The sequence below is a fragment of the Aspergillus niger genome (genome assembly GCF_000002855.4).
Source record: "Aspergillus niger supercontig An09".
NCBI classification, from domain to species: Eukaryota; Fungi; Ascomycota; class Eurotiomycetes; order Eurotiales; family Aspergillaceae; genus Aspergillus; species Aspergillus niger.
The window spans coordinates 165544-187721 of record NT_166525.1 but is presented as its reverse complement, the minus strand read 5'-3'; the positions used below and the strand labels follow the sequence as shown (position 1 = coordinate 187721).

Sequence of the window (22178 nt, the reverse complement as noted above, 5' to 3'; positions counted from 1 at the left end):
ATGAGAAAGCGAGTTGTAGGTAGTATATACATTTAAACGACGATTATTCAATTCTTAATCGACATCGGTCCTTCGCTTTAAATTCCATTTCCCCTTTTTGTATTGAACTATATGGTAAACAACATGACTCGTAGATACTTGATCCACAATAAAACTCCTGTTATACAGCAGCAACACCCCTCACCACACCGACAAAACAGCAACCCCCCACGGCGGCATATCCAGGGAATAAATGCCCCTAGAGCTAGTCACATTCTTCACCGTCGGCTGAACAGTAATATTATGCACCAAATTGGTCGCATTTTGCGGCCCATACAGCATTTCTACATGCCCGGTCTTGGTTTGGGGCACCTTTACACGTACAGTCTGGTTCTGGGCGCCGTAGTTGGCCAACTTCACAAAATACGTGCTATTCGTCCTGGATGCAACCCAGTACAGCGGTCCAAATGTGGCAGTTGTATTCACAGGGAGGATAGTATCCCCGCGATTTGTAGAAAACATCCGTTGAACATAGTATGACGTCGAGGGAGTCAGCGAGTCAGGACTAGAGTCGAAGCCGAATAGCGTTGGCTTTGTTCTTGTTAGCTCTAACATAATGGACATACAAGAATGGGGGTAAGGAGGCCAAACTCACCGACCACTGCGTATACCCGAAATGCTGCAATAGTGGCGCATACGCAGCCATTTTCACTACATCCGAGTTCCTCTCCAGGCCAATCATATGCGCTGCCTCACTGCAGCTACATTGCATAGAGGACCAGAAGATCCCGTCTGCCTCGCTGGTATCCCGACATCCATATTCCCCTACCATGATGGGCTGCGTGCGAGGCTGGTTATCCCAGTAGTCGAACATGGCGACGAGGTCATCCGGTTTGCGATAGTAATGGTAGTCGTATATCAGGCCGGGTGGGGGTTCAATCGGGAGACACAGGTAGTCTATATTCGATGCGATGAGAGTGATATTCGGGTAGCTGTTGCTGATGGCGTTGTAAATCTGATAGAAGCGGTCTGGGTATGTGTCGCATCCGCCGGTAAAGTCATCTTCGTTCCCGATCTCGATGTAGTTTATGGACCATGGTTTGCTGCGCCCGTTTTGCGCTCGCATACTCCCGTAGGTGGAGTTGACCGGCCCGAGGAGGTACTTTACGGTCAGCTCGGCATGATAGAGTTAATCCATGGAGGTATACCTCAAGCTCGTTCATGATATCGTCTATATATGGCTGGAGATCGTCGCCGGATAGAATGCCGCCGTATGATTTGCCGTCCCAGACGGCGAGGACGGGCTCCATGTTCATGTCTTCGCACCACCAGAGATATTCGTCCAATCCTGTGTGTGTTACCACATGCTCGTGGGGCAGAAGGATGCAGCAGACTTACCGAGCGCGTCGGTGTTTGGGTAGAACCAGTCGCCTATGCATCATTTAGTCTTTGTCATGCATGGTCTCGGTGGTGGTGCCCTACCCTGTCTCCCGGGACGATCAACGACGGGCCCAACAGTTAGGTTCCACTGCCAACGGCTGTCGATCTGTAGTCCTTCTCTATCCGCTTGTTAGAGGATCTTCATTTTCAGGGTGATTACCTACAGATTATTGCCACCCGGGAATCGGAGAAAAGAGGGAGCTGTCTTTTCCAGAAATGTCGCAACATCATTCCGTAGTCCATTTGACCTGTTACCGATTAGAATGACATTGGTAATCTTAATGTAACGTACCTCGACTTGTACGTAGGCGGAAACAGCTGCACCAGACCGAAGTTCAGCATCCCTCCAGCCATCTTTGATCCATTGAACAGCAGGCGCCACTCATTGTCACCATCAGGAGCTGCGCTCGAATTAAAAGAAGTTTGATAATGGGTGAACTTTCCCCATGAGCTCTTCACGGTAATATTATGCGAAGCATAAATAGTATCATTCGTTGATCCAGCAAGCTGTAGCATAATCGTTCCTGAGTATTCACCCATCATCCAGAACTGGCACGAATACGTTGCATTCATCACAGGTATCCCACTGTACCCTGTATTGGCAAATCCTACAAACCCCGTTGCTTCAAAATCTACAGATACCTGCAAAGAAGACGTTATTGCACCGCTGACCGGGTTTATCAAGTCCTGCATGAGGTCGACGGGCCCGACCGCTTTGTATGCAGTCAAGCCGGGATCGTCCCCCTGGAAGCCATTATTCTGGAGCAATTGCCCGTGAATGCCTCCATCACCTGAATATACTCAGCAAAATACTGTCAACAGAGGTACTGAACTAGATAGTACCTGAGTGGTCCATTTCCTAAGAGAATGTTACTAGGACAATCCCATGCTGCCTCGCAGCACTTACCTCAAACATAACCCCATAAAGCAGAGGACTAGACTGATTCCCGCCCGACTCTTCAACAGTCAATGTTATTGGCGACGCCACGCTGCCGTTTGTACCATTATCCCTTGCTGCCAGAGCAGGATAATCATGGCTAACCGGCCTCAACTTGTGGAAATACGCCGTCACAGCAACGTATAGCCATTTTGCGACCGCTATCATTTCGTGGCAGATCTAGCTTCCTCGTCAGCATGCTCAATGAGGCTTTCTAAATAGCGAAGAAAGGACAACAATGTAGGTGTATTGAAGTCTTTTGTTGGTAGGGTTAGCAGCGTCGCATCGGTGTCCCCCGGTCTTCCGTGATGACATCATGCATGTTGATGGTCCGCGGTGCGGATGTCGGACAGATGCGATAAATCTGGTACCACCTCCCTAATCATGATGTCAATTCCGACCAACGTGTTCTTGGTTGTATAAAGAAGAACTTTGTTGTTCAAGTGTAGGTCGTCAGGGGTTGGGGTTGCGGGGTTGTCTGCGGCCGGTTCCTGGCACAGTGTTTAGGCGTACGAGGTCATGGGTTGCGACCGAATTAATGAAGTTCAGTGTAACACCCTAAGCACTCACCAAAATGGACATGAGGTATTGAGCCTAACTGTAACTATAACTTCTATCTTTTCTCTATAGCCTAGTTGACCCTCTCTTGCAAACCGATCCCTATCCCGGGAAGTGATGAGGCCATCCCGGGGAACACGTTTGTCTGCTGAGACTCAACCGAAGTCAATTTTAGCGACGCTCTGCATCTTAACCGTGGCAAATTCAACCCGGCACGGTGGCTAGACGAGTTATAATAGTTCTGGTATGAGGCCTATAGATATGACTAACTATCCCACTTTTGGTCTTTGCAATGGCCCGCTCCAAAAGGCGATGCTGAGAAGTAGAGAAAAGAGTAGATTGGCATTATACAAACAGTCTATTGTTCCATTGTACAATAACTCACGTTCCGTATAAAATCGAAGGGGAGATGTTTATACTAGCCGCTAGTGTACAGCATGTTTATTTATCGCTGCACATGTCTCACTCTCATGGTTTTCCAGTCGTCTCCTTCCCTCCGCTCTCCGTAGAGTTCTGTCCTGCCGGCTTCTTGACGCTCCTCCACTCCAGGGCTGCAGACCCGAGGACACTCAGACATGTCGGGATTAAACCAACACGGAAGACCTCTCTCAGAGCCCCATTATATGCAACAAGAGCGGTATTACGCACATCATCCGGGAGCGATTGGAGCAAAGAAGTAGCGCCCTCAGAGGTGATCAAACTAGTATCAACCCCATCGACCCCGGCCAACCTCTTCTCCAATTGATTGGCAAGCACATTCTCTCCAGCCGATACGAACACCGACGCCCCCAGTAGAGTTGCGAATAGCATCAGCGCTAGCCCTGTAGGTACGTCCTTCTTCGGCAGGCTTGCCTGTGTCGCGAGGTTTGGTACCTGAAACGCTAAGCCCAGGCCGAAACCGTACAGGATCTGGTACCCAATCCATTTCCCCGCTCCGGTATTCACCTCGAACGTGGTGAGCAGTCCGTTTCCCACGCACATGAGGCAAGTCCCGATAATGGCGAGTGGTGTATAGTAGCCAATCTTGGTGTTTAGCGTACCACTGGTTATGGACCCGGCTACCATGGAGATCATCAGGGGGAGCGTGCGAATGCCGGACTCGGAAGCAGACACTCCTTTAGTCGATTGGAACCAGATCGGGAGAAAGTAGACTACCATCTGGTTAGCTCTTCGGTGTGGGAGAGGTAAGTCGCGGGATTCTTACTGATGATATAGTTTCCGCAATTGATAGTCAGGGTTGCCCAGCACGCCGCAGCGACACTACGCTGCTTCATGATTCGTGGAGGCAGAGTGGCGGTCCTCGGGAGAAGGACTTGGACGGCAGAGAAGCCAACCAAGAGGACACCGGCGAGAGTCAACAAGGCGATCTCCCGCTCGTCATTCCACTAAGAATGGTTAGGTGCGACTCAAGCACATCTAGGAAGGGTCCGCTCACTGGGTAGGTCTGGCCTCCCCATTGTAATGCCAGAAGAAGGCAGACGGTGCCAGGAATCAGGAGGATGGTCCCAGGGATATCCAGTTGCTTGATCTTCTCGTCCAAAGGGGTCCGAGCGGTAGGCTGGTCGGGGATCTTCAAAAAGATAAAGATAACGGCCATCGCCACTCCCCCGACGGGCAGGTTGATATAGAAACACCATCTCCAGGTGACGTTCGACGTAAACCCACCGCCGATCAAGGGGCCCACAATCGAAGAAACCCCCATCAGGGCACCAAACATTCCTTGGATCTGAGGACGCTTATGGAGAGGGACGACATGGACGATGCAGACCACCTGGATAAACAATGATCAGCCCATCATTGAATTAGATATTGAAAATGAAGTATCCGCTTACGACACCGGCAAAGATCCCAGCCGCACCCACACCGCAGATAGCTCGTCCCACGATCAGGGCAGTCGAGTTGGGAGCCGCTCCACTCAGGGCAGAAGCTGCTTCGAAAACCAGGATACTGCATAGAAGAGTCCACTTGACTGAGAAGAGTGTATATATCTTTCCGAATATCAACTGCAACGCACAACAAGTCAACAGGTATGCGCTCCCATACCAGCCCACATCTGTGAGCGAATGGTATTCGTCTGTTATTTGGGGTATGGCCTAACAAGTAGTCAGCAGAAGGCAGCTAAGATCGTCCTTGTGCACATATATTACCGTGGCGAGGATGGTTCTGTCCAGTGCGACGAGGAACATACTCAGAAGCACTGAGATGATCACAATGGCCGTTGTAGCCGTTGTCGGTGGTGTCGTCGTTGTTTGTGTTATTTTCTCTGATTCGAGGCTTTCAGGCTTGGTCGGTGCATCTGCTGAGGTTTCGGCGACTTGTGCCGCGTTTTGACTTTCTGTAACCATGGTTATGGAGTTTATGAGACTAACACTGAGGTAGATTGCAAGATATGCAGTTGGTGGCTCGGGAAATAAATATATTTATCTAACAAGTACGGGAAGTGGCAAGAGAACCCCCTTTCCGGGCATTAGTTGGACCCGAACCGCAAAGGATAAGTAGTCAGGAATGCCCATGCTGCATAGTAGTCTATATTCCCAATGCTTTGTTCAATATTTGCAGTCGCTGTCATGCAAGATGCCACGGAGGATAGTTCGGGAGATAGAATCGTCCGAGCACTTAGCCGCGGTCCATTCAAAAGGCCGAAGCAACCCCCCGGCTCTGCATCTTCCACCTTCCCTCATCATTCTCGCCCCATCACATCGCATCACACTCAGCATGTCTTCAAATCCGTCGGCAATATCGCCCCGCCTCCTGGCTTGTGTGAGGTGTCAACAGCGGAAAGTCAGGTGCGACCACAAGTCTCCCTGTGGGAATTGTGCCGCGTCCGACACGCAGTGTATCCCTGCAACCCTTACTCCACGCCGTCGTCGGTTCCAAGAGCGAGTTCTGTTGGACCGGCTGCGCCACTACGAAGTCCTCCTTCGCCGACATAACATTGACTTTGAGCCCCTGCATCCTCAAACCAAGGAGGAGCCTGTCGTCGCTAATATCTCTGGAGACTGTGAACGGTTGAAAACGGCGAGAGGACAGACCCCTGTCCAGTCCGAGGCAGTGTATGACACCTGCTTAGCTTATTTATTGCAGAAGTAACTAATTCTATGATAGAGACCTCTGGCAGGCCATAAGCCAAGTGGTACGTTGATCCCTAGTTGTCGTAGTTACGGCAGCCGTTGACTGCAGAGAAGACACTAGAACCCGAAGATAACGACGGCGACCGTCAAGATGCGCAGGACGACGAGGTAACAAACGCCTGGGACCACCACGTCGACCCGTCGGAAGAGAATGACCATACCACCGATGATCTTCTGTTCGGCCAACCACAGGCTAATGTGAATCTTCTCGCCCTGCATCCCCAACAAGCCCAGATCTTCAGGCTCTGGCAGACGTACCTGGAAAACGTAAATCCCCTGCTGAAAGTAACCCATACACTGACGCTCCAGCCGCGGATTGTCGATGCGGTCAGCGATCTTGGAAATATCCATCCTACCTTGGAGGCACTCATGTTTAGTATCTACTGCATCGCAGTCACGAGTCTTGCCGATCACGAATGTCATCAGCTGCTCAAATCATCCAAGGAAGATCTGCTGGCGCGCTACCGGTTGGGGTGTCGGCAATTGCTGATCAAGTGTCGGCCCTGGCATTGTACCAATGTTGACGGCTTGACTGCAGTGTACCTCTACTTGGTAGGTGGACTGTCCATGCTCAGATGACATAAAAGATAAAAGATATACTAACGGTTCAGGTCTCTATTTTGCCGCAAACAGATCCCCGCTCGCTCTCATCCATGCTCGCCGCCACCCTCCGGATTGCACAGCGGATGGGGCTTCACAATGAGTCGACATACACTAGATATACTGCCGTAGAAGCTGAGATGCGCCGAAGACTCTGGTGGTCACTGGTGGTTTTTGATCATCGCATGTGCGAGATGTCCGACTACAGGATCACCACCTTGACACCTACTTGGGACTGCCGGATTCCGTCAAACGCCAACGATTTTGAGATCCGGCCCGACACCAATTCCTCCCGCACCAACAACGAGAAGCCGACGGAGGCGCTGTTCACGGTCGTTCGTAGCGCGCTCGCCGACCTGATCCGCCATACCAACTTCCACATCAACTTTGTCAACCCGGTACTGGCGGCGGTGGTTAAGGCAAAGGATCCTCGCCACATTTCCGCTTCTGCTGATAATGAGGTTTCGCCTATACAGAAGACAATCGAGGAAAAGTACCTCGCTTTTTGCGACCCCTCTGACCCGCTCCACTACATGACAATCTGGACGACGCGCGGCTACCTGGCTAGAAACCGCCTGCTGGAGTACTACGCGCGGCACTCGACCTCGCCAGCGACGCAGCAGACAGACGCGCAGCGCTATGCTGCTCTTTCCTACGCCCTAGATATGCTGGAGTGTGATACGAAACTGCGAGTCTCCCCTTTGACCAGTCGGTACCGGTGGTTCGTAGATTTTCATGTCCCCGCCCTGGCATACATCCACGTTCTGAACCACGTCAAGAAGAGACCCACAGAAAGGCACACAGGAAAGGCTTGGCAGGCCATGAGCGAGAACTACGAAGCGCGTGCCATGCACCCCAAGCCCAGCGGGCAGAGTGCCTTCACAGTCTTTGCAAGGGTGGTACTCCAGGCCTGGGGAGTGCGAGAGACATTCATCCGGCAACGGGGCATGCCTGTGGAGACACCCTGGATTGTTTTGGATATCCGCCTAAAAGTAGGGCAGACAAGCTCTGGTTCCTCCATGATATCGAGCTGCAACAGGGGGGTGCCGCCTCACAGCGGCATAGCGAGCACTGCCATACCTGCGCAGATGAACTTTACCAGTCACGATACCGACGGACAAGTCTTCCCAGGTCCGGATATAGGACCCAATGTCTTCCCTGATGCCACTGCAACGCCTGACATAGACATTGATATAGATCAATTTTGGACTGCAATGGATTGGCGGTTGATGCATACACAGGCCTGGTGGAATACGAATTTCTAAAGCTGATGCTAGTTACCACCATTCATAGGGCTCTTCTCTCTCAGCGATAGCGATATCCCGATACTGTGTTGTGTTTGTTCCACTAAGCCAGTGTCTGCCATTCTTATCTTTCCCGACAATGGAAAATATCTCAGTAGACTTGCAAGGTGTAAGGTAAATGAAGCAGAAGTAAGATTATAACAATTACTGACAGGGCATTGGTCTGGTATTTATGCTATTTGTTATGTACCTTTCCTATTCCTATTTATATTTCAATATATGCTTAGCTGCCGCAGCAACTATTCTGTGTTATAGCTAACGTTATTTGTACTAACTCTAGACTTAACAGATAGTAGAGTACCTGCATGGCGAGCATCTTAGCGGTCACAAAAAGGTGAAGTAAAAAAAATTGAACTGTATTAAAATAGAGTAGTATATAAGGGCAGTGCTTGATGAATGCAATCGACACCGAAAGTGGTGAAATATGAACTAGGTGAAACAATATCCACAACGAACGAAATGACAAGTCAGGCCTTTCTCTTCCATGACCTCACCCGGCTGAGATAGTAGATGGCAAAGGCAAAGGCAGCATTGAAGGCAATGTAGGCCCAAAGCAGGCCAAAGTTCCGCCAACGCTGGTCGTAGTATATATCCCGACTCGCCAGAAACTGATCTGCCGTCTGAAGGGTACAATACTTGCATTGATCGGTGCTCTCCGGGTTGAGAAGCTTGCCTGCAGCAGTGCCGGCCGCTTCAAGGTAGGCCTCCATATATTGCCCGCAGCTATCATAACCTGGAGCAACGCTGAACACACTTAATTCCTTCTCGGAACAGTTGACCGCGCGACCGCTTACCCCTGAGGCAATTATAGCATTCACCAGGTAAGTCATTGGGGAGACGCGATACATGAAATCCCAGAATCCAGGAAGAGCGACACGAGGAACAAGAATACCGTTGAATACAAGTGTCATGTTAAACAGCATGGTGGCAATGAGACCGGCAGTCTCGGCATCAGGCAGGACGGCAACCACAGCGTGAGCAAAAGTAGACCCATAGATGAAGAACTGGATGATAAGAAGGAGCATGATCCCCTGGCGCTGGGAGTCCGCAATGCCATATACGGGGTACACAAAGCTGGCGTAGACAAGAATCGCGACGAACATCTGGTAGGGTATCTCAGCTATTAGATTGGCCCCTAGGAAGGCTGCCCAGTGGTATGTCTTCGAAGGTTGTTCCCGGACTTCATAAAGGTCTCGCTGGAAAATAAACTGAGGCATGATTTGCTGGACTAGTGCGGTAAATATTGCCGTGATCATGAAGACGGAGAAAATTGACGACTGTAAGCCTTGTTGAGAGGTACCGGGGAGGTAAAATGAGAAGCCAACGAAGACTAAGAAACAATAGTTAGCCGAATGTGAATGAAACGGTAAGGGCCAGAGTAGCTTACGGGCCGATAGGATACCCAAGGCCAGCTTGCCATAAATATACTCGGGCGACCGCCAATACTGTTGAAAAATCCGGCGGAGAACGGCAGCAAACTGAACCCTGAAAGGCATCGCGAAGGCGTCCTCTGCTCCTTCAGCTTCAGCTTGTTTGTCGGTCTTGTCCGTGTATCGCACTGCTGCGCACCTCTTCTCCAGAATTTTCATCATTTCGGTACATTCGGGACTTTCCTTCCACACAGTTGGCCAATCCTGTTCGGCTTTGCCGTTCACTCCTGCACCTGCGATCTCGAGAATGTATTCGGCTGGATTCTCCGAGTCATCGCACCTCCTCGCACTTTTTGTTCGAAGTAATCAAGCATTGTACGAGAATTTGGTCCAATATCACCAAAGTAAACGGTGCGACCGCCTTTAGCCAGGAATAGCAACCGATCGAACTGTTGAAACAGCATGGCTGATGGCTGGTGAATTGTACAAAGGATAGCCTGTCCACTGGACGCGAGCCGACGTAAAAGCGCGATAATGGTCCACGACGACTGGCTATCCAATCCGGAGGTTGGCTCATCCAGGAACAGGAGTAACGCGGGCTTTGCGGCAAGCTCCACACCGATAGTAAGAAGCTTCCGTTGCTCGACATTCAACCCTTCGCCCGGAAATCCGACCACTGCTTCTGCAAATTCTTCCATTCCGAGCATAGAAATTACTAAGATAACTTTAGTACGTAGTGGAATGATTTGCACGAATTAGAACATACCCTTTTCCACAAAGTCGTATTTCTCCTGGACGGGGACTGATTTGGGTTGACGCAACAAGGCCGAAAACCGTAAGGACTCACGAACAGTTGCGGTATGAAGATGCAAGTCCTGTTGCTGAACGTATCCTGTGCTGCGCTGGAAGCTGGCAGTGAGAGGAGAACCATTTACCAGCATATCGCCTGTGATGACTCCTGTTGAAGTACGTTGGGCGAGGACGTTTAGTAGAGTTGTTTTTCCAGCCCCTGAGACACCCATCAACGCAGTCAGAGTGCCGGGCTCTACCCATCCACTGTCTTTATCCAACAAGCGGCGCTCCTCCTTTTTGATCTCAATATCATAGCAGACCTCACGCCACATGAACGTGTCGTGATGCGGTGGCATAACCGTTTCATCACCCGTCTCTTGTCCTTGAGTTGCGCTGACATTAGCGGCCTTGGGGTCATTTGCAGATTTCTCAAAGGCAACGGGAATGCGACCATGTCGGAAAACAAGGCTTTCTGCGGTTGAAGAAGATTGTGAATTGATCTCGGTGAGTACCAGATACAGGGCGAGGAAGGCAATGACGAAAGCACAGAGGATGCCAAAATTCCTCCACAAATGGCTGTATTCGTAGCCGTAGCTCACGGAGAGAAAGTCATCCCCGCTGACATAGAGCTCACCAGCAACAGCACCTTCGCCGCACAGATGAAGTAGGTACCCGATCCGTTCTTTAGTCCGGGGTATAATGGTACCAGGTCCGAGCAGGGGAAGTCGCGTCCATGGAATTCGTTGACGGCCAGTGCTTCAAACGCATACATTAACGGATTGATATAGGAGATCCACTTGAACCAAGGGTGCATGCTCGGCTGGGGAAGCAGATAGCCGGTATAGATGACAGTGGCGAGTAGGATGACTCCGGCAGCAGCGAGTGCCTGAGGGATTGCCTTAGTCGCCGCTGCCAAAGAGCGAAAGATCTGACTCATACAAAGAAGAGCCATCGTGACGAAGAGGTAGAAAACAAAGAATGGACCAGCCTCGTATCGAAAGCCGCACATGAAGTAGAACACAATATTGAACATTAGGCTGCATCCAACCTTGATGGGAATATCAGCACAAACACCCGCTAATGCCTCTGTGAATGGATGGTAAAAGGCATACGAAGCCTGTTTTTCCACGATTGGTCGTTGAGCATAGAGGTTTTGGATTTCAGTGACGGTCAAAAGCGAGTTAAGCAAAATGGCGAAAAACAATGCTGACATCTTTAAGGTGAAGTCCTCAGTTCCGAATGCGCTTCCATAGAACAATGACCCAATGATGATGGAGAAAACAACCTGTCCAATCATTAAAGTCAAAGTGGAAGGAATGTCATTCCAGACGCGTTGGTAAAATCGGGAAGCACAAATCTCAATCTGTGTCGGGATATCGATCAAATACGGGGAGCTCGAACGTGCGTACCGAGCCTGACGCCTGGCATGACTCTGCTTGAATGCTTCGGTGGCGCCACAATCAGCACCGAATTTCACCTCGTAGCTTGAGATGTCATCCATTAGTCGCTTGTAGGTGGTGCTGTTCCTCCAGTACATCTCAAACTCCTCGGGGGTCCGTGGGACCCTCGCTTCAAATCCTTCCCGTGGTCGCCGCTCACTTGGGTTGGTAATACTAGTCAGAAAGTCTGCTGTTGTTTGTCTAGCAGGGCAATACCAGCCCATATCTTCGAAATACTGTTTTGCCTCTGTGGTAGGGCCAAAGAATATCTCGTGCCCTTGGTAGAGGACCATAACTTTGTCAAAACAATGGTATACTGCTTGCGAGGGCTGATAAAGGGTCGAAACATGGGTGGTGCCAAAAATCCTCGAGCTGGTCCGTAGCGCCTTAACGAAGTCTAAAGAAGACGCAGAATCTAAGCCGCGTGTAGCATTATCCCAGCAACACAGTGGCGAGCCAGCCAAGGCCATTTCTGCAATGGATACTCGCTTCCTCTCACCCCCACTGACGCCTCGGACAAAATCAGAACCAACTTTCGTGTTGACGGTATGTGACAGACCGAAGACTGCCATCACCACATCCCTCATATGTTTGATATATTCCTGTTTCGACATTCCATTCGGTAAGATCCGAGGCATTCGTGCTGCAGCGGCAAAGTTGAGTGTTTCGCCGACCGTTAGATGGGGGAAGTCTGGTCTCTGGATTAGTTTCTGTCCATGATTTGGTTACTTAGTATATATCCTTACGTTTTTCAACTTCCTGGTTGTAGAGAAGCTCGCCCTTGTAGTTTTTCTGCATCAAGTGTTGTAGAATGCCATTGTAAGAAATGACTGAACTCGACGACAAGTCGAGTCCGTTGGTATCCGCTGAAATGGTTTTCAACATGGTAGAGCATCCAGCTCCTGGCCGGCCGAGCACCAGAAGCATCTCACCCTGCTCGATGTGTCCATGAACATCGTGTAATATTGTCTTGGCTTTGTTAGAGCCGCGGCGAAATGCACCTCCAAGGATAGGAGCATAGACTGAGGATAGGACCGTATGTTGGATTTGGATTTCAGCTCCCCTTCCCTGTACAGTAACGTCTTTAAAAACAACCCCTGTTTTCCGTGCGCTGCTGTCTTCTTCAAATTGTTGCACTTGATAGCGCATCCACTGAGACAAGTCGAAATGAGGACTTGTGGGGTCAATATGCGATCCAAAGCCCTGCTCCGAGTGTTTGCCTCCGGTGGTTGATACTGCTGATTGCCGGGATGCAATTTTCCTCAGCTCTTCTTGCTGATGCTCGGACAATGTGGTAGTGGAATCATAATGTTCTTTTTCCTCGTTGCCAGCACCCTCCACAGGGGGTCCCGTAACCATGCTGATAGATGTGATTGTTTCAACCAGACTGAAACTAAGACGGTCGAGCCTGGTCAGGAGTGATTGGATATAGTTATAAATGGATGGACATGATGATTGAGGTATCACGGCGCCAACGACCCTTCTGAATATATTGTATCACTAGCCATCGTTCGGCGAGAAAACATCTTTCGGCAATCTTGGACCCGGGATCTCCTTTTCCGAAGAGCGAAATGGAAAGATAGCGATAGCAGTGACCCACTTCCGTAGTTCACTGCGCACGCAAATGATGCTTTGCTTTTATCGGGGATCCCGAACTGGCTTTGGCAACGGAGTTGGGATCGAGAGCCGAAAGTCGCCCCACACAGCCCTCGAAAGCCGATATTATGTGACTCCATAAGGGGTATCACTACTGTATTCTACGGAGTAATAACATAGCCGTAATAATGACCCGACTAATAGCGAGCGAATTATTGCTGATCAACTCTGTCTTAAGTTAGTACAATAAACTCTCATATTTAACAAATTTCTATTTTTATGTTTATATTGATTCCCAATAGAAAACTTGGAACATCTCTCGCTATCGCCAATACATTTATTTTATTTGATCTGCCTTTCAATTAGATATGTTTTCTTTAGCTATTTAAAATATTGAAAGTGAAAGACAGGATTCTTTCTCAGTTGCCTCAGCGTTTGCTTAGGCGCGTTGGTTTTGATAAACAGTAGAATATCAAGTAAATCTTGTATCAAAACAATTCACCGTGCGTTTGGAATCCACTAATTTGCTATCAAATATTTAATCTTTGTTGAAGGGCAGCTTCATTCGCATTATTCGTCTATGATTATCACATAAACGCCATTTAATCATCTCACAGAATACAATGACATACAGTATCTTCTCGTCTCTTGTGCAGCCGGTATTGCAGTTCGAGTATTCTTTGCATACAACACAATGGGTTTGATTCTATTGCTGTATGCAGAACGGTTTCAGGGTGTACAATACGTGATGCGCGGCAAAGTCCATTTATTTTCAAGATAACCCGTCACTATTACATGCACTGCTAACCATGGTTCTCCTGAGCAGCCGGGATATGGCTGAAAACAAGGTACGTCCACGCATTGCACTGGCCATCAATGCCCTTATCATCCCTTAGAACTGTATCCAATGAAACTTACTCATAGGCAGCAATTGCACTCGAAAATGCCGCGTCGATGGAGGCAAGAGTCGAGGCAATGGTTGCCGCATCCGTCGTGGTGGCCTTCGCCTCCAGGTCCGCCCCCAGCTCGTCCGTGTCGGTCTTGAGTGTCTCCAGGGAGGAGAGCAAAGTGGAAGTGACGCCCGCAGATGCCGCAGTAGACTCCTACAACTGTGCGTCAGTCCTGCAACAAAAGAACAATGAAGCTCGTCGGTTTTATGAATTCACCTTGGAGATAAGCTCATCTAGGGTTGCTATAATGATCGTGGCTAGAGAAGTTACTTCACTTGTGATGCTGGAACTCTCCGTATCGGTGAATGCGGAAGCAGCCCCCGTATCAGTTATGGCCGTGTCCAAAGCACTTTTGACGGTGTTGTAATCGGACAAAATGCCTAGAGCTGCGAGAAGGTCTCCGGTCCAGTTGGTAACGTCCGTCTTGAGAGTAGTAACGTCATTTCCAATAGTCTCAAGGTCGGAAAGCACTGTCGCAGCATCGCGCTTGGCGATAGGGCTTGCTTGGACGAGACCCAGACTCAATGCAACGACGAGCAAAGTGTTGCAAATCATGATTAAAAATGATGGTAAGGCAGATGAGCGATGTCTTTAGTTAAGTTGAAATGCCAGATATTTTGTTCATGTTCATGTCACAATGCCAGGCAACTGACTGTCTTTATATAGCTCCGGGCAATGGGTATGTAGATGTTTCTCACGACCTTTTCAACGCGGGGATATTCTACCGCTAATACAAAATAGCCACGGATGCCTTTGTCGTGATTTTGGCCCACGATGCCTCAATCTCGGCCACAACGCCGCAAATTGATACAACCCCTCTTCATCCTGCGGTCGTCTCTTCACATGTCGACCTCGGGATCCTCTTCAGAAATTGTCCTGGTGCAAGATGCAGTGGTATGTATCCAGAGGCCTGTCATGCGTTTGGCCTTCAAGGATGCAGTGCGTGTGGCTGCTGGCATGAGAGGTCATACGTCCCTGTGCGGTCGTCTGGCCGGACTGGGCTGGAACTGAACTTCAATCCGCACGCCATGATGCCCATCCTTGATTATCTCTAGGATGGTCATACATGGAAATGCAGTTAACTAGACACTGACTTTGTATTATCTCTGCATAACAGTCACTGAAGCATCAGAGCAGATACGGATCCTTGGTGACTCAAGTTTGCAAGACGGAACTTGGTTAACTTTTGGCTTCCCCGGATTCCCTCTGAAGATTATCTGAGATTTTGATTGACAAGCAAACAGTTGACCCCGCTCGTGCGCTTGCATGAGAGTAGCTTGCAACCCGCTCCAAATATGTCCGTTTAATTTACCCAAGTGCTACGATTGGCGGAGGCGTGTTTGTGGCGGCGGAGGACCGACGGAGTACACCAACCATCGTAAACCGCCTACACATTTGGTAGATCTCTTGAACATGTTCCGTGTCGAATCCTCCAAAAACGGACGTAGAGTCCAGTAAAATCCAGAGGTGGAAACTCATACACCTCCTGACTGACTTCGATAATATCTGGGTGTAGGCAAATCCTCTGCAATCAACCCCAGTATAGTCAATAGGTTAATCTTGAAGGTGACAATAAACTGAATGCCGATTATCCGTCTAAGAGAAGTGTGTCAACACCAGTAGACAGGGCGATGTAAAATTGGAGAAAGGTCTTTCTCAACTAGTCTCCATTGCCTCTATTATAGCACATTCCCAAATGCAGGATTATGGGATATATTGGCCCCAAGATATCAACAGACGCTTCAGAGCGATACCTTGCCCGCCGTTTCTTTTGTGGGGTATTCAACATACCGATCAGTCCACGGTTGATGTACTGAGGAAGCTTATTATTTATGAGCCTTTCCCATTGTATAGTTTAGCCTAATATGACATATTTATATCTGAAATACTCAAATTCCCCATAGAGTCCATTGTTCTTAAGCTAATGATCCGACCCTGTTGAACACCTTCAATGGGGTGGGCATATTCAAGACCATCTGGGCGTCCTTAATAACATCCATACGTACAATGGTCGAAGCGCCCAGCTCGTTGAGTAGTTGGCTCAATGGGCCTTCGTTCCGAGTAAGCTTGACGTTGGTAGGAAAAAGGCATTGTGTCGCCAAGAGGGGGTTTGTTTGAACCGCCACCTGATACCATTTCCCGTCAATCTTATTGACTGCATTGTTAGTCCCAATTTGCGATCCTGACGGAATGGTCCTCAACGCGGGAAGTGGTACATCCAGTGTCAAATCGGGTGTTCCGTCTGTCGCGGTGATGTCGGCCTTGATGTCGTGATTGTCCATCTTCAGGTTAATATTGGCAAGCCATTTAGGGAGTTGATATCCATAAATTCCCCTCACCCGAGCAATCTCGGTATCGACGGGAAGAGCCAAGACATAACCGTAGAAAGTTCGGTTCCATATCGAGCTGAGCAGTTGTGTGGGACTATAACTCGCGTTACCCGGCTGCCGAATGATGATGGCGATAGAGACCTCGTTGTAAGGATCATTGTCGCAGACCAGATACGAATAAAATGTCAAGGCAACTAAGCCGTAACCCGGCAATGCTGTAAGAGGCTCCAACGGCGCAGGGAGCTTAGACTTTAATTGGTCAAGAGGCGCGAGGATGACGAGCTGGACGCTGCTAGTGCGATAATAGAAATTGGGTGCATATACTTGACCGACCCTCGAATCGACCAGCTTCTTGGGGATTTTCCGGAGAAATGCGATATCGTGTCCGATGTTCGGGTCCTGAGCTACCTCATCCAGGTTCGGGTTCATACGGTAGCGGTCATAGTAACCTCCTTTGGGTACATCGACCTTTTGACCTCCGAATTCGACCTGAACTGTCTGTGATTTTGAGCGTCTACCCTCAGGTAGGAGTCATTACCGCTTCAAGATATGGGAAGCCTGAGGTTCACATACGGTGCAATGGCCTTTGTGGATGCTGCTGACAAGTGGTCTGCGGTCGAAGACATTATGCTATGGGTGGCTTGAATACCAAACCAGATTCTGATTATTTCATGTGTGGTTGTCTGTTGACGTAGGTGATGGCAGGGTTGATATAGGTCTCGCGGCCCATCTCCATCCCTCTTTAACCATCCTAGAGGTCGGTTGTGGGTGGACTTGCGATCCTAGTGCTAGCATGTGAGGAAGACGGGGGCGTACCATGGGTAAAATCGAGCAGAACACTACCGAGGCCCGATACAATTGTGAATCAAAGTTCAGTGGTTCCCATGAGCACAACGGCGGAGCAACATCGTTCCGGCAATACACAGCAAGGGGAATGCTAGAGTTCCGATAATAAATTGTCATGGCATGGAAACAGGAACAAGGCTAGTAGCTGTAACTGGGCTGACGTTCTGGGCATTTGTCTTGGCAGCAAGAAAGCCTGGATCCTCAATAGGCCCACTAAATAAGCTTCCGCATTTCGGCAAGTAAAGGATAGATTGCCTGATTCTGGGCGAACAAACTTCCATTACAGTGAATCGGCCATCGGAAAGCCAAAATTTCCTGGTAACGTCATGACAACGTACGCGATGAAACTCTAGCTCGCCAATACCAGGCCAGTATAGCTGGGCAGCTGATAGTATAAACCTGCGCCCTTATACACATCCCCAGCCCTTCAATCCGTAAGGATCATCTAATCTCAGACGTTGGAATTCCTCATCAATTACTGATAAAATTTTTCACAACCATGCCACACTTGAAGCTTCGAGACGGAGCCGAGCTCTTCTACAAGGACTGGGGCAACCCCAGAGGACCCATCATAACCTTCTCCCATGGGTGGCCCTTGAGCAGTGACAACTGGGAAAACCAGATGATGTTCCTCGGCGATCACGGTTACCGCGTTATTGCACACGATCGCCGTGGCCATGGACGATCAACTCAGACCTGGGATGGGAATAACATGGACACCTTTGTCGATGACTTAGAGGAGCTTTTTGCGCACCTTAAGGTACAAGATGCGGTCATGGTTGGACATTCCCATGGAGGAGGAGAGGTCACCCATTACCTTGGAAAACATGGCACTGGGCGCTTCAAGAAAGCCGTTCTGATCGGCGCCGTACCCCCTTTGATGCTGAAGGGTAGTGGCAACCCCGAAGGTACAGATAAGTCGGTTTTCGATTCGTTCCGACAGGCCATGCGTCAAGACCGCGCGCAATTCTTTTTGGATGTTCCCAGCGGACCGTTTTTCGGATTCAACCGACCTCATGTGCAGAAGAGTGAAGGACAAATCCGTAGCTGGTGGCAGCAGGGGATGAACACCAGTTTCAAGTCCGCATATGACTCAATCAGGGATTTCTCTGAAACGGACTTCACGGAAGATCTAAAGAAGATCAATATACCAGTACTGGTTCTTCATGGGGACGATGATCAGGTGGTTCCTATTGAGGCAGCTGGGCTGAAGTCAGCAAAACTTCTTCCTCAAGGCAAACTGAAGATCTACAAAGGCGGATCCCATGCCATTCACAACATCAATGTTGATGAAGTCAATCAAGACCTGCTTGACTTTATCAAATCCTAAGTTCAAGAGGTTTAGTATGTCTGACTTCTGAAAAGCGTCCGTGTAATATGCCGATCTAGCTTCTGGACCTCGCAAACTCTATCAAGGCGATCGCCGTTACCATTTTATGTTGGTGTCTATACCGAGTATCAGCCAGTCCGAGAAGGCACACTATGAATACATTTCCAAGTATATGTCAGAACATGCTTTTCCTTTTTGATTAAATGCGATGATTTCGCGTAGACATGGCAGGCTTATGCATTACGTACATTCGGCAGGCCTGAGCAATTGAGGGCAGTGTGGAGTCAGGAAAATATTTCCGACGACATTAGGATCACTGTGGCAGAAGCGATCCCCGGGGAGCAAACATGCCCTGCGTACTAGGTAGCATCAGACAGCAAGTCATATACGGAAAAGTGCCTTTCGAGAACCTCTAGTAAGCATAACTAAAGTTTACGTTATGAAATTTATAGATTAGCTTCGCCACTGGCGGACTTCGCATTATGAACCTTATACCTCGGATATCGCACAGTATGCGGGTCCGACGGGCATGCGGGTATGTCCTTGGTACCGACTGGGCTTAACCAAATCGAGGTAGGCTTGCGAGTCGATCCGAGCTAATAGCCAATTCTCGTGATGACGACTAGACATAGTAATAGCCTTTTCGTGTTACTCGGGGTGGTTTTTGCTCTGTCGTGAGTCTTTAAGAGACCCATTCGAAAGGGAAATATAACCGTATCTCGCCTCCATCCACTTCTGCGTTACGCTCTATATGTACACTCAGCACGCAGTCACTAGACTGGTCTTTGATTTCGTTGATTTCCCTTCTAGCCTTCTTTTACCGCCTCCATACCTCGTCTTAAAACTCAATATGGAAATGCTGTCCCTAAATATATCATCATACTCGAAACCCTCCGAGTATCAGGTCTCAAAATTGCCCTCGCCGAGTCTCATCGACTCAAAAGATGTAATAGTCAAGGTTTATGCCGCTAGCATCAATCCCATTGACGTCAAGAGAGCCGATGGCGCTCTGAAACTTGCAGTGAAAGACCCGTATGTATGACTTCTCGCCATTACCGAAGATGATGCTAATAGGGTCAGTTTTCCTTTTAAGATCGGCTACGATTGTGCCGGTGTGGTTCAAGAAACTGGTCGGGACGTGAAAAAGTTCAGAATCGGAGACGCTGTGTATATTAGATTACCCGAAGTATCCCGGGGTAAGACTGCTTGTACCCGATATTCTTTAACTCAATTACTGAAGCAAAACACAGGGTCATGCAGCGAATTCGTCAGATGCTCTGAGGAACATATTGGTCTTAAGCCGCCTTCTCTATCTTTTGAAGAAGCAGCCTCAATTCCACTAGCAGCAATGACCGCCCTCCAGGCTCTTCGATTGTACCGTGGCGACCTTGCCGGAAAAACCGTCTTCGTTCCTGCTGGATGTTCGACTCCCAATGGAATCCATGTACTGCTCAATATGCTAATGACACATAGTGAGCGGAACCGGCTTGTTCGCATGCCAACTTGCCAAGCATGTTTTCCATGCTGGTAAGGTCATCACTACGGTCTCAACTGCGAAAATTCCGAAATTGGCAGAGCTTCTTGGCGAAAACACTATTGACCAGGGTAAGACTCTATCACTACCCGCCCCTTCTGTATCTTTCCCTAACGCTTGTTCAGTTATCGACTACACGAAATCCGACCCCAGAGATGTGATTGAACATGGCACAATTGATTTCCTCTTTGATACTGTAGGCTCTTCCATGGAGCTCCTGTGTCTGATGCGACCAGGATCTAGCCGTATTGTATCAGTCTCGACTCTACCTTCTGGAAATCAACTGCAGGATTCACCTCTTATGGACCTGCCTCACCGACCCACTATTCCGTTCCCCTTTCGGATGGGACTCAATATGCTTGATCAGGTCCGAAAGGCCAGGGCATACCGTTACAAGACAGAATATTCCTACATGTTTCTGGTATCGTCTGGTGAGAACTTGGATGAACTGACTCGATATGTGGAAGATGGGAGACTCAAAACAGTAGTGGGATCAGTCGTCGACCTACAAGATATTGAAGCTGTGAGAAAGGCTTGTGGGACTGTTTACAGCGGTCGGGGAGGATTAGGAAAGCTGGTAATTCGCGTTCACAGGCCCGAGTAGATGTGCTTGGGACTAGGCGTCAGGTGACCTGCTTACGATGTACATGAAACTTTATAGACTTAGTGGTTCTTAATGGTGTTGTTATAATGTGGCTTGATAGGGATGGAGACCTAGCCGAGTCAAGCTCCAGTGTGGGGACACTTAATGTTTGCCCACCCCTGTAAATGTATGCATTCCTCAGATTACCCACATGTTTTCTGGATAGTGATAGCAGCGATAGCAGTGCCTGTGGTATCTTGCTAAGAGCAACCGTTATTAGTGATAGAATGAGATCAGGCTCCCTGCTTTTATGCAATCATTGCTTCGAGCACTGTCTGCCAGCTAGCCGCCGCCTGCCTGGACTACATATCTGTGGAATCTGTAGCTATTAAGCCGTGCTTTGCTCACAGTATAAGGACACTTAACTCATATACTCTGGGCAGTCCCCTTGCTCACATGTTTAAGTTCACTTTTTATGGGGCCTCTAATCGCATGCTGAGAAAAAGCTTTGGCACCCACCGCCACCACTACAGCCAACGCCCCTGAGCATAGAATGGGCTAGTCTACTGTTGAAAGGTATCGTTGCCTTGACCCTATCTCGATAAATGGTCTGAGAGTGGGGGCTAAAACTCGAGAAGGTTCTGATTCTGTTATAAATATCTGATAGTATATTCTAGCCCAACTCGGTCGGCATGTGAATGTCTCACGGGCAGACTTTGCTCTCGGCCTCCCCTCTTCCAAACAGTGAAAGATAAAGGAAGTAGTGGTATTCCATCTCCGTAATTCAATGCGTCCACAATTGGTTCTCCTGGTAAGTCGATGTTCGCGGATTTCGGAATCGAGAGCCGAAGGTCCTAATGGGCCAACCTTCGAAAGCCGAAGTCACGTGAAAGAGCGGGCTGCCGTCTCTCGCTTTTGGTGCCGTCATCGGGCTTCGTCCTGCCACTTCCGTAATCCGATGGCACAACTGCAACAATGACCGACAGACTTCAACCTCGCGTTGCTAAGTCTTGCGACAATTGCAAGGCAAGGAAAACTCGCTGCATACGTGAGTTCGGTCTCACCCCACTCGCTCTTTTTTTTCCCTTTTTTTTTTTTTTTTTTTTTTACAAATCTATTGCCCCCTTTGGCACTTTCCACTCTCCCGTTAGCGACAGTAGCCTGGGCGACAGACTGACCATGTGCGATAGGCCCTCCAAGCAGCACAATCTGCACCCCTTGCCAGGTTGGTTCAGTCGTCTGCTTGATTATGCAAAAGCATATGATTAGAATGGTGCTCATGAACATTGAGTGTTGGATAGAAACGCAAAGTCGAGTGTCACTATAGCCTAACCCGGAGACAATTGAGGCCAAAGAAGTCAGAAGATTTCTCGACTCCAGGTACATGAAATAACCAGTCAGAGCCTGATTGCCCTTGCTGATATGTACCTGGATAGCAACTGTTCCTTCATCGAATTAC

General features: G+C 49.0%; 8 protein-coding genes across 8 annotated transcripts; 3 read left to right on the top strand and 5 right to left on the bottom strand.

The window, feature by feature from the left end:
- Positions 1-180: 180 nt before the first annotated feature.
- An09g00880 (uncharacterized protein) lies at positions 181-2524 on the bottom strand (the record flags this gene model as incomplete). The annotated part of the gene is made up of 8 exons (XM_059749565.1): positions 181-570; positions 635-1141; positions 1188-1327; positions 1378-1410; positions 1462-1538; positions 1584-1667; positions 1712-2219; positions 2323-2524. 8 exons carry the CDS (start codon positions 2522-2524, stop codon positions 181-183), a joined length of 1941 nt encoding a protein of 646 aa, XP_059605794.1.
- An 858-nt stretch (positions 2525-3382) lies between these two features.
- On the bottom strand, positions 3383-5259 carry An09g00870 (uncharacterized protein; the record flags this gene model as incomplete). The annotated part of the gene is made up of 5 exons (XM_001393370.1): positions 3383-4065; positions 4119-4299; positions 4350-4685; positions 4747-5007; positions 5062-5259. 5 exons carry the CDS (start codon positions 5257-5259, stop codon positions 3383-3385), a joined length of 1659 nt encoding a protein of 552 aa, XP_001393407.1.
- Positions 5260-5629: 370 nt separating this feature from the next.
- Positions 5630-7910, top strand: An09g00860 (uncharacterized protein; the record flags this gene model as incomplete). Its single annotated transcript, XM_059749564.1, has 4 exons — positions 5630-5967; positions 6022-6047; positions 6095-6597; positions 6657-7910. 4 exons carry the CDS (start codon positions 5630-5632, stop codon positions 7908-7910), a joined length of 2121 nt encoding a protein of 706 aa, XP_059605793.1.
- A 506-nt stretch (positions 7911-8416) lies between these two features.
- An09g00850 (uncharacterized protein) lies at positions 8417-12909 on the bottom strand (the record flags this gene model as incomplete). The annotated part of the gene is given in 4 exon segments (XM_059749563.1): positions 8417-9279; positions 9337-10034; positions 10086-12241; positions 12297-12909. Coding segments are annotated over 4 exon segments (4330 nt in total), but the record flags the coding sequence as incomplete, so codon positions are not given.
- Positions 12910-13676: 767 nt separating this feature from the next.
- Positions 13677-14651, bottom strand: An09g00840 (uncharacterized protein; the record flags this gene model as incomplete). The annotated part of the gene is made up of 4 exons (XM_001393367.3): positions 13677-13724; positions 13779-13824; positions 14065-14249; positions 14313-14651. 4 exons carry the CDS (start codon positions 14649-14651, stop codon positions 13677-13679), a joined length of 618 nt encoding a protein of 205 aa, XP_001393404.3.
- A 920-nt stretch (positions 14652-15571) lies between these two features.
- An09g00830 (uncharacterized protein) lies at positions 15572-17052 on the bottom strand (the record flags this gene model as incomplete). Its single annotated transcript, XM_001393366.3, has 4 exons — positions 15572-15621; positions 15888-15909; positions 16103-16940; positions 17000-17052. The coding sequence occupies 4 exons, from the start codon at positions 17050-17052 to the stop codon at positions 15572-15574; spliced, it is 963 nt and encodes a 320-aa protein (XP_001393403.3).
- A 719-nt stretch (positions 17053-17771) lies between these two features.
- On the top strand, positions 17772-18602 carry An09g00820 (uncharacterized protein; the record flags this gene model as incomplete). The annotated part of the gene is made up of 1 exon (XM_001393365.1): positions 17772-18602. One exon carries the CDS (start codon positions 17772-17774, stop codon positions 18600-18602), a length of 831 nt encoding a protein of 276 aa, XP_001393402.1.
- Positions 18603-19452: 850 nt separating this feature from the next.
- An09g00810 (uncharacterized protein) lies at positions 19453-20740 on the top strand (the record flags this gene model as incomplete). Its single annotated transcript, XM_059749561.1, has 5 exons — positions 19453-19634; positions 19677-19798; positions 19853-20023; positions 20076-20207; positions 20262-20740. The coding sequence occupies 5 exons, from the start codon at positions 19453-19455 to the stop codon at positions 20738-20740; spliced, it is 1086 nt and encodes a 361-aa protein (XP_059605791.1).
- Positions 20741-22178: the final 1438 nt, after the last annotated feature.